Source organism: Alligator sinensis, unplaced genomic scaffold, assembly GCF_000455745.1.
Source record: "Alligator sinensis unplaced genomic scaffold, ASM45574v1 scaffold157_1, whole genome shotgun sequence".
NCBI lineage: Eukaryota > Metazoa > Chordata > Crocodylia > Alligatoridae > Alligator > Alligator sinensis.
Window position 1 is genome coordinate 355,780 of NW_005842316.1, and position 11,953 is coordinate 367,732.

The 11,953-nt window shown below is 45.9% G+C and overlaps 1 protein-coding gene across 1 annotated transcript in view; it reads right to left on the minus strand.

Annotated features, from left to right (window-relative positions):
• Nucleotides 1-552: 552 nt before the first annotated feature.
• The window catches only part of TMEM255A (transmembrane protein 255A), a 32,439-nt gene continuing 21,038 nt past the window's right edge, over nucleotides 553-11,953 (minus strand). The window contains exons 7-9 of the mRNA XM_025209924.1: nucleotides 11,168-11,330; nucleotides 9,218-9,361; nucleotides 553-3,365 (exon numbers count right to left, since the gene is read on the minus strand). Coding sequence (XP_025065709.1) covers nucleotides 3,207-3,365; nucleotides 9,218-9,361; nucleotides 11,168-11,330 — 466 coding nt within the window. The 3' untranslated portion in view covers nucleotides 553-3,206. The remainder of the gene's footprint in view (nucleotides 3,366-9,217; nucleotides 9,362-11,167; nucleotides 11,331-11,953) is intronic.

Sequence of the window (11,953 nt, forward strand, 5' to 3'; positions counted from 1 at the left end):
GTAGCACTTGCCAGAGAGCTCATGCTGAATGTGTGAAAAAGGACTGCAGTTAGTGGAACAACAATGTGGAGGATTCCTTTGTCCGTTTAATGTATGTTACAAAATAATGTCTCGGTGCGCGCATTTACACGAGATGCTGCATTGCCATAGCAACATGCTACGGCGACATAGTGTCGGCAGGCACAAACTGCCACTGCAGCTACGTCGCCGTACCAGTGCGCTCCCTGGCTATAGCACGTTGCTATGGTGACATAGTGGTTAAAAATAACCGTGCGTCGCCAGCACGGCACAGTACGGGCTGTGACTGCGCCGTCATTTAGTACTGCCTTTTGGGAGTACTAAATGGCAGTACAGTAACTGGCGCTGTAGGGGCACGTGTAGACGTGCCCAGTGGGACTCTGGGTGTAAACACTGGGCGTTACAATAGCAAATGGTGCTTTGGCTTTTTTATATGTATTATTTCCAAGTTGACACAAATATTTCCATGTAACACTGGTAAACTGATACTGGGGAACCTTGCCAAAAAGGAAAAAGCAACTCTGTAAACGTTTACAAAATTCACACCGTTTATTTTGGTAAAGTAATAAAAGGTACATATGAGTTATGTCATCTTTACATTCTCATAAGAAATGATGGATACAGTGCATAATACTGCATTTACATTAAATGCTTATACTTTTGCTGACGCAGAAAGAAAACGGGTATTTAAAGCAGAATATCCCAGCGATACCTGAAAATGGAGTTGTCCTTTCATAGTGAATTTAAAGCAGCAATGCAGCTTTTCCTTAAATATTCCTGCACATAATAATTGAAAGATCAGAGGTTCAAGGAAAAGAAAGCCTGGGACGTTTCCTAGGTTTAGTCCTGCTGTCAAAGATAAGACAATTGCTTCCCAAAGATCCTTGTCTGGTAACTGAAGAATTATGCTCTCTGCTGGCTCTGTAATGTGCCTTAGATCTATCCTCTATCATCCCGTTCCTTTTAGCTTTAGTTAGTAGACAGGCACAAAGGATATGCTTTATCTTAGCCAGTTAGAGAGGGGATAGGAACAGTTGCTTTTATTTCAAAGCTCTAGTAGCAAAAGGCTATTGTTTTAAACACTCGGGTAATGTAGCCTTCCAACTTTATTTCTTACCCTCAAGGAGTTGTACCAGGAGTGTCACTGCCTATTTCTCCATTGCACACATTCTCTTTACAAGATGTGATTGGCTGAAACAGGTGCCAGGCTAATTTAAAACTGAAGGAGTATTAGTATGTTAAATTTATTTCTGGACTCCAAACCTGTGGAAGCTGCACTTGAAACAATCCACTTCTATAGCAAAGGTTACTTGCAGATTTTCTGTGCTTGCTGCTGCTTTAAATTCAGTGAGCATCCTGGATATATTACTCCTTTCCCACCCCCTTGGTTTGTGAAAATGGAATATCTTGTTATTGGAGAGAAGTTCTCAGCTGGGCTCGGATAAAAAGTTTAATCTCTTTTTAGCTTATGAGACTAGATTGACTTGTATACAACAGTGGAATGATCAGGTTAAAAACTGCCTTAAATGCTTTGCAAATGTGTAGGATTAAAACAGCATTTTAAAGTGTGATTGTACTCCAGAAAGTGACAGGAAGGAGGGTCACCTTTATCCTTTCTGTCTAACGCAGATTCAGATTTGGTTAGGCCATGGGTAGGAGGCAGCTCTCATCTGAAAGCCAACTATTCTCCCTAGCTTGCGTAACAATTTTCAAACTCTGCCAGCTAAATTTTGCTGACCAGTACATTTTGTCTGCAGCGCTGCTGCTGTTATACAGGTGCCAGTGAGGGCAATATTTAGCCTCCTTGTTAATGCTCTGATGGAGGCAGCAAGAGCTTCCAGCCTTCAGAAATAAAGAGTTTAAAAGAAATGTGGCTTGCTTATAGTTGTACCCGACATAAGCAGAGATGAGGTGATGTGCCAGCTGGGTAACTCTGAACTGAAAGTTGCCATTTGAAGTCACTTCCTGGAGTAAGACCATGCTGTCAGGAGCACTGTGCCACATAACAAAGCTGATCCTTTTTTGTTATGCAGGAGGCATGCAAAATCTGCTTGGAATCTAGATCAATCAGCACAATCATCATTTGAAGACAAGATGAAAGTCACTACAACAACTGCAAATTCTTATCAACTTCATACTAAGATTTTTTTTTTTTTAACATTACATAATGTAGAATTGTATCCATATGAGACTTAACACCTGGAGAGCAATAGTGGAAAGCAATACCCGGCAGCCTGTAATACAGCCACAAATACAGGCTTTGTTCAGGGAGCTGACTCAATCCATTTAAAAAAGTTAAAAGTACGCTCTAAAAAAAATTCCAACCAAAAAGACAAAATAATGTGAGTTTGCTGCGCTGTGTTTCAGTGACTTGCGGATGAGTTTCTGATCCTTTCTATGGCAGAACAGGGAAAATTGCACTTTTCCATTTAGGAGGTATCAGCAGTTGGGTTGTAGATGCATAACTACCCAAACTGCCTAGCTTTAACATCATTCATAGCAGGATCAGAGAGACTAACAACACTTTGTTCAGTATCCTACTGCCTGGCTTCAGAAGCATTTTGAAATAAGCCAGCCTGCCTAGAATGGCTCTAAAAGGCAAGGTCCCAATTTAAGGACTACAGTGCAGCAGATGCTGCAGATTTTTTTTTCCCCATTTGTTTTAGTGTTTTGAGTTAAACTCTCATGCTGTTCTTTGGCTTTTCCCTCGATATGGATGTAGCCTGTAACCAGTAAAAGATGTGCACTGTGACCTACAGCTCAGCAATCTCTCACCTGCAGGAAGCCAAGCAATTATCAAGTGGAGCTGTTTGCAAGCACCTTCACTTTTAGAACAGAAAAGGGGCCAGGGCAACTGTTGCTTCTGGCTAGCTCTACTCCATCCTGGCTCAGTGGAGTATGGCAGACTAGGGTCAATAGTTCAAACCAGGTGGTATGTCCTTATTAAAAATCAATGGCTTTGAAACAGAGGCCTCCATTTAAGTCACCTGTGATTCACTGACACTAGTAAGCATCAGTGTCATAAATCCTTGCCTATCAGACCCATTTGTGAAACCTCAAAAAAATAAGCCTTGCAAGAAGAAACAGGATAAAGAAACTTGATATTTGAAATTATCTTCTGTACTAGATCCCCCACCACCCCCAATAAATATAAAATGTTCACAATTATTTCAAGGGGAAGATTTCTTTTATGGTGTATAAGGTGGTGGCTTTTCAAAAGGTGGAAAGTACGGAGGAGAATAGCGAGGAGGAGCATTGGAAGACCACATGTAGCTTGGAGATGGTGACATCGATTGGGGGTCATCTGAAAGCCCAGAAGGAGTGGAGGCTGGAAACACGCTGGAATGCTGCAGAGCAAAGACAAGACTACTTCTGTCAGTCTCAGTCTTGCAATTACGGACCCACAAGCATTTCTTAAATGTCTGGTACTTAAAGACAGTGACAACGACCTCAAACTCATTTCCTTTACCAAATGGTATGATGAGTCTAATTTTAGGACTCAGTTCTGGAAATGCTTCTGCATATGCTTATCTTTATTCAAATGACTCCTCCCATTGATGTCAATTTAAGTACATGAATACCATGGTGCAAGATAAGTCTTAGCATGTTAAGCACTGAAAAAGTGCTACGTCTAATTTTCTTTTCCTGATTTCTGCCATTTATTTGCTGCATCTTACTGAGCTCACCTGGTTTTGGTGAAGTTGGAAACAGTGCCAAGGAGTTTATGTATGGGGTTCTTGGCTTTTTTATTAAGTGGCCAGGGGGTGGAAATGGGGCGGACAACTCTGTCACGTGACATGACATTTGCACATCTGTCCTAAGTTACCAGATGGCAGCCTTTGAAATTGAAGCTCATCTGAGTTCCTCCTGTTTTGACAAGGGTGTTTTCTTAGTCTAAAAACCACAACTGGCACATGGCCAAAATCAAATTCTGCTTCTGTGCACATGTAAATAGTAGCAACAACAACAACAAAGAGCTCAATGCTGCCAGTTACACAGTTGTGATGTTAGAAAAAAGTTAAATGTATAGCAGACTGCCTGTAAAGTAAAACCCCAAAAGTTATCGGTGGCATCAAGGCACTATAAAGGCAGCTGCAATACCTCATTCCTTTACTCCTGCGCTTCCATGAACTCTCATTTCCTAAGCTGACCTGTGCAGTAAGATGCATCCCAAAGACCCACTTCTAAGGTGATACCTGTAAAGGACTGGGTTTGGCATCGTAACACAATTACTAGGACATAATGAGTTACTGCTCTAACTTCCCTGTTGTTTGTCTGTTATAACGTGAGCATCTGGGGCAGGACTGTGCTACCTTGTATGCCTGGAAAGTACCCAGTATACTGTAGGCACTGCCAAAGACATAATAACGGTGAGGCTGCTTGTCATAGCAAAGGCTGCACTGTCTTGCAAAGGAAATTACTGTGAGAGCGTGCCAACTCGCTGAGATGGAGCTGCACATTACAGTGAGGTGGGGGACGATGGGAAGTGAAGGTAGGATTTAGCACTGCCAGGGAGATCTCCATGCGGGGGGGGTTATTTTCGTTGCTGTAGCAGCCCTCCAGGACCAAGACATTTGTTTCATGATGTCTCATTTTCCCAATATATGTTCCAGTTTATCATACAGGAATCTCAAGCAAGCTCAGATGCCCTGGGAGTCTATTCCTTATCACGTTTTGATGGCACAATGGCTTTCCCCTTTGGCCAAGTTTCAGCTGGTGGAACGCCCCAAACGTGGAGCTCTCTGGAGTGACTTTGCTGCAGCAGGCGTTGCTGTGACAGGGCTGGAGAACACAGCTCCAGCTTGTGAGCATTACAAAGCATCTGTGCTGCTGCCTAGCAACAGCCACGAGCCTTTGAGGAGACCTGGCTTTGTTGCAGCTGCAGAGCAGGCTTGACTTGTTTTGGCTCCAGACAGCAGTCTGATGTTGTTAATGAACCGGGCCACTGAAAAGGCTGCGCTTTCGCAAGGGTGGAATCAAAGGCAATAAAGAGGCGGAACAGGCCACTGCTGGGATGAAATGAACCACTTGTCTGGTCTGTGTGGTGGTGTCAGCTCTTGGCCTGGCTCGCTATCTGCAGCAGTCAAAATGCCATAGGAATGAAATTTCTCTCACTGATCGATCTCTGCCCCCAGCCTTCCCTGTGTGCCAAGGGACTGGATCGTGGACAGCAAGGGCTGCTGTTTTAATGAGAGCTCTTTCTTGCTTCCATTCCTGTCTGCACATCCTACCTTTGCCCTTGAAAATGGCTTGTCAAGAGGGCTGGAGCGTCGTTGACCAGGGAAATGCACCTGGCTCCAACTTGGCAGGAAACCACCCCAGACCAACACCAAGCGGAGCATACGACAAGGTGATAAGGAGCCAGCTCAGCTGCTGTAGCATGCCCAGTGCTGGACATCCCACTTCCCTGCTCCACTATGAACACGGGGGTTCTTGGTTTTCTGGGACAGATGAACAGAACAACCGTCCAGAGCTATGTGGCAAGATTTGCTCTGCCAAAGATGCATCCCCTTCACAAGAGATTTTGGAGGAGAGGCCTGTTCCATTTACATGGAAGAAGATGCAGAGAAATGCTATGGGGCACTGAGGCTGCTGTCATGGGGTGAGGATGACTTGCACGGAAGGAGAGGCCTGAGCCATTTGACACCTGAGAGAACACCGACTCGTGGGAGTCAGCAGGATTGCGAACCCAAGAGTGCACGCATCACTGCTGAAATGAAGCACGGGGTATGCCCACATGGCACCAGAAGCAGTCCAGTTTTACCCCTGCTAACTAGAAGCAAGGTGACAGAGCCTGTGCTGAGCTCTGTGCTCCAGTGGCCAGACTGCTCTGGTATCCAGCCCCACTCATTGCTGCCTCCTTAGCACCGCAGTCACTCCTGTGACCGTCCCAGGCCCCCAGCACTCCGGGCTCTCACCTTGTGCTTACAGCAGTTCAGCGCCTCAGGGGGTTCTTCTCAGCTGTGTGTGTTTGGGTAAACATCTGGGAAGAAATTATTCCCAGGTGAGCATCTTTATACTCACCTTGAATAAGGAACTGAATAAGCTGAATAAGGAACTGATGGACCTCATTAAGCTCAAAAGAGTAGCCTACCCCAGCTGGAAAACAGGAAATGTTATCAAAGAGGATTGCTCTGCACTCACCCGCACCTGCAGAGAGCGGTCGAGAAAAGCCAAGGCACAAACCGAATTATGCTATGGGGATCAAGGACAACAAAAAGTCCTTTAGATATGTGGGAAGTAGGAAAAAGAATAGGGACAGTATTGGGCCCCTGAGAGATTCAACGGGGCAACTGACACCACATGTCCAAGGAAGGGCCAATCTCCTAAATGACTTTTTCGCATCAGTTTTTCACCCTCCCACAAGGATCACGCTGCCAGGAATGGCACAAACCAATCTGGGAGTGGGTGACGGGCCCAAAATTGATGTGGATCAGGTAAAGGAACACCTTGAGAAACGACATTCACAAGTCCGCGGGCCCAGATGGAATGCACCCGAGGGTCTTGAAAGAGCTGGCAGACATCACTGCATCCCCCTTGGCAGGGATATTTGAAAAATCGTGGCGCTCAAGCAAGGTCCCGGATGACTGGAAAAGAGCCAGCATGGTCCCTATCTACAAGAAAGGAAGGAGGGATGAGCCGGGGAACTATAAACCAATCAGTCTGACATCCGTCCCTGGAAAAGTTCTGGAGAAAATTGTCAAGGGATTCATCAATGCCAGACTAACATAAGGCAAGCTTCTGAATGCCAGCCAACATGGCTTTGTGACTGGCAGGTCTTACCTGACCAACCTCGTCTCCTTCTATGACGAGGTAACATATGCTGTGGACAAGGGAGATGATGTAGGTGTCATTTATCTGGACTTCAAGAAGGCCTTTGACCTAGTTCCCCATGATGTCTTTATGGTTAAACTGGGGAACTGTGGCCTAGATCATCACATGGCTAGGCAACTGGCTACGGGGTTGGACCCAGTTGAAGGGAGTAAATCAACGTGGTGCAGTGTTACCAGTGGAGTCCCTCAGGGCTCGGTACTCGGGGCAGTACTCTTTAACATTTTCATCAACCATCTAGATTCAGGAGTCAGATGTATTATGGGGGAGAGCTGTCACACCGCAGGACAGACTGGGAATACAGGCTGACTTGGACACACTCTCAAGGTGGGCTAACCGAAACCGGATGGCCTTTAATACAGAGAAGTGCAAGGTGCTGCACCTTGGTTGGAAGAACCCTCAGCATATTTATAGGCTTGGCCGTGCTATGCTTGCTAGCACCACGACCGAAAGGGACTTGGGGATCTTGACTGACTACAAGATGAATGTGAGCCACCAATGTGATGTGGTGAGCAAAGCTAACCAAACTCTGGTGTGCATCCACCAATGCATCTCAAGCAAAACCAGGGAAGTCATCCTCCCACTTTACTCGGCACTGGTAAAACCGTAGCTGGAATACTGCGTCCAGTATTGGGCCCCCCACTTCAGGAGGTGGAGACAAATGAGAGTCCAGAGGAGAGCCACTCGTATGATCCAAGGCCTGGAGGGAAGGCTGTACAAGGAGGGTCTGAAGGACTTGGGACTCTTCAGTCTGGAGAAGAGAAGACTCAAGGAGGACTTGGTTGCAGCCTGCAACTTCATAAGATGGGTACATCAGAGCTATCCAAGCGATAACAAGGTCTAACAGCCATAAACTCCAGGAAGGCTGATTTAGACTGGATATTAGAAAAAGTTCTTTATGGTTTGTGTGTCCAAGGTCTGGAACAAACTCCCCCCAGAGGTGGTGCAAGCACCTACTCTGGATTCCTTCAAAAAACAGCTGGATGTATTTCTTGCTGGGGTCACTTGCTCCCAGCTGACTTCCCACCTATGGCAGAAGGGCTGGACCTGATGACCTCTTGAGGTCCCTTCCAGCCTCTAATGTCTATGAAATCTATACCTGTGTAACTGGTCACTGAGGAGGTTGCATCCATTTGGTGAACTTGGTACAAAAGTAGGGTAGAGACACAAGTCCAAATTCCTGAGCCTGGGGATAAAACCATCTCTTAAAATCACCCCCATGCCCATGGTCTTCATTACAGGGCTTTCAGGGACATAAGGGCTGATGGCTCCACCTACAACGCTGAATAAAAGGGAGTGTTTCATAGGTGCTATGCAGTTGTTTCTTAAAGTGAACAGGAAAAGAGAGAAAACAAGGAAGGGAAAGATTCTATTTTGCATCTAGCAGTGAGCCCCTGCTGCAGTCTGGAAAACCTCCAAAAGGATCTTCTGGCCATTGCGAAAGAATCGGTTTCAGTCAGGCTGAACGCTGGGTTTAACTGATCTTGTTGGGTTTCTGTCAGAGCTGGAATGCTTCTCTGAGCCCATGTTCCCAAACAGCAGCATCTGCCCTCTGGGGAGGGAGCACACTCAGGACTAGATATGTGCTAGCCTTTCCATTATTCTCCAAGCTTTCATTCAGTGGAGAAGCAGGCTGTTACCCATTCTCATTCACACAGGACTAATCAACATAGCAGTGGTTCTCAAATTTTGTGATACTGCGACCCCGAGTGCTGGATGACGGCAGCAGGAGACTGGGAACTTGCACACAGTAGCCACCACTGCCATCCACCACTGTGCGCCGCTTCCCTGCACCGCCGCACGTACCCCCCGGGGAAGTTTGCGGCCCCCTTTTAAGTTGCTCGCAACCCCCCAGAGGGTTGCGACCCACAGTTTGAGAACCCCTGCAATATAGCAATGTTTGCCCGAGTGTGCAGGGAGCCTGTAAGAACACAGGTGTGAACTGTTTCATCTGTGTCACTGGATTCCCTCACACCAGCCCTTGAGGAGACTTCAAATGTCAGTACTACCAACTGGTTCATTGTGCAAGAAGGATTTGCACAGCCTCTCCTGGCTGACTTCTCAGTCTGGCCTTTTGCAGCCAATGGCAGGAGGCAGAGTTTGTGACCACTTCCATGAAGGGTTGGGAAGGGGCTGCCCTCAGTAACTGGGGAACCACTGAGCGATACGTGCATGTAGGGGACGCTGGCAAGGGGCAGGCTTGCAAGGAAGCAATAGTGCCCCTGTGGGAGAAGAGGAAGGGACTGTGGTAGATCCTTTAGGAAAGCCAGACTTTCACAGTCCCACAGGCTGGCATAGTTTACATACTTGTTTCAACTCGCCTGGTTTAAGCCTCAGGAACAAAACACCACTCTGTCTTGCACCGTACCTGAAAGTCATACGCCGAGTACGGGGGGAGGTGCGGAGTGCTGTGGTAGTAGGTGTTGTAAGAAGTCACCTGTGGCCTTGAGTAATACGATACTGATGGATGCACATTTTCAACCGTACAGTTCAGCGCAGGGAGGGAGGGAGTCTGTGGAAATAAAGATACAATTTCACACAAAGGCTAGCTAGCATCTCCCTGCAGATCATCTGCATGACAGAAACGATTAGAAGGAGCAGCATTTGACTTGAGAGCACCATTCTGGTGAACTAGCAACTTTCAATCTCATCCTGTGCTTGTTCTAACCTCATGTCATTATCTAGCTATTTAACATTTCCTTTAAGGTTCCCAGAAGAAACCCAGCTAAAGCCAAGTCTGTGCAAGCACTAAAGTGACCTGAGTTTACAAAATGGCTTCACAAGGGGGAAACAGAAATGGGTAAAACTGTGTTATCTGATTAAGCTGATCTCAGTTGCTGTAGCGCACTGAAACGCACTGGAGATTACAATCCCTCCTTCCTACATAGTTCAGAGCTGGTCTGTACCTCCCTTTCTACAGTTTAGAGCAGCAATTCTTCCTTTTTTAGACTCAAGACACCCTTGATAGACTTGAGGTACCTCTTAGACTCAAGGCATCTGTCAGAAAATGCCAGCTCTTGGTTTTCATTCGTTTTTTGACCACAGAAAATACTAAAGCAGTTCTTCTGTTGCAAAGAACGCAGAAAGCCCAGAACAGGACAGAATGATTTCGACTCTTTGGATTCCTATTGGAAACCTCTGGGTTTATCTTGTGAATTGTGTTTGTACACCTAGCAGTGCTAATATTCTGTGGCACTCCACAGCACCCTTGAAAGTACCCTGCTTAAGAATCACTGGTTTAGAGTCTGCATGGTGCAACTGGAGACCGCAGCATGTATCTGTGTACGACTTGGAAGCCAAGTCCCGCACTTCATATTTGACACCATTTGCTTGTATTTTGTTTGGGAGGCTGGGGTTGGTTTTGGACGGGGTGTAGGAAAGTTTGTTATTCTGAAATCAGATTGGTTTTGGAAAGGGTGTAGGAAAGTTTGTTATTCTGAAATCAGGCACATGGTAAAGGGCCTGAAATTAGCTCTGCAAGGAAAAATGTCAGCTGGAGGAACAAATTGCCTTACACCCGGTAGTCTGAATATGCCACAAAAGACAAGTGCATATACACATTTACTTGCATGGATAATCACCTTGTTGAACTGAACATCAGCTTGCCCTCTATGAAATGTGGTTATTGTTTAGACTATAACTAGGTAGCTTTTGACTGACCTTATGTATATCATAGCACAACCTATTCAAGCCTACTGAAGTTCCACTTATTGTCAGAACGGCATTTCCATCATCATCCAAGGCCCAAATTATCTCTGGTTTCAGCCTGAAATGGACTTCTTCTGCGGTTTTGCACAATGTAGAAACCAGAGGGGGAGTTTCTGCTGAACTGGACCAGAAACATTCTGTAAGACTGAGAATGTACTATCACTAGAATACTGCACAGTTCATAAAACAAAAAGGCACCTACCGACACTTCCTGTTAAGGGGGTAATGCAAAGAAACATTCAGTCTTAAAAAGGAAACTCAGTGATGTTAGTGTCCGCAGCAGTTAAAACCAAGAGGGTTTTAAAACTGCCGTCTTCCATTCCCCCGCACGCTGACTTGTCACCCTATGGTAATTCAATCTGCTTCCACCACACCAGATAAGCCCAAATCAGTTTCACTTTCTGCTTTTGGTTATTTCATCTCTGCCTGCTCTGCTTGAAGACAATGGTGCATAGACCAGATTCAAACAGGGCTGTTAAACAACTGTCTCTGTGCTGAAATACCATTGCTAGTAAGCCCTTCTTTCCTTCCTTAGAAACCCCTGAATCTTGGACTCAAATTCACCTGGTCGCACTCCTTCAGTTTCCCCAGGAAATCCGCACCACCTTACCATGTCTTTAAAGCCTCCAAGGATTGCAGCTGTGATGATCCCCAGGAATAACCCCACAATGTTCAAAATTGTTGCTGACCACAGCAAGTGGTAGAGGTGAATAATATCCTGGCAGCTGCTGACATCAATATATTCATAGTAGCCACCCGAAATTTCTACTCTGCTGGATTAGAAAAGAATCTTAAAACTGTATAATACAATCTGACAAACCCACCTGGATTAGAGCCCACCCCTGCAGTGTACCAGGCATCCAGACCCAGCTTCTGTGGGATGTTTGCTGGGATGCAGCCAGCAGAGCCAGGCCTGTCATGCTATTACTTGAATTTCACATCTCCCTACACCCACAGGTTCCTCTTGACTTCATTGTGAAGCAAACACATCTGCAAATCCTCCACATGCAAAAATGCCAATGAAGCCCTTATGGGCTGGAAGCTGCAGTTTCAGAGCTACAAGTTGCCCCAAGTTATTCTGCCCCACATCCTCCATTTAGCACTGGACCCCTTCCAGCCAGAATAGGAGATAATTAAGCAGGGCTCTTGTCTTTACACTGGCTCCTTTCATCACAGGAGCTCAAAGCATGTTACCCATTTTAAATCTCTGGACCCCACTGAGGTAGAGAAGTACTACTGCAACATCAGGCAGATGGATAAACAGGTAGAGAGGTCAAGTAGCTTGTTCAAATCCACCTGGAATCAGAGCTGGGACCAGAACCCTGGCATCACTCCAGCAAAGATTGTAAAAGGTTGATCCTCACTGTACAGTATGATCTATACAGTCACTAGCAGG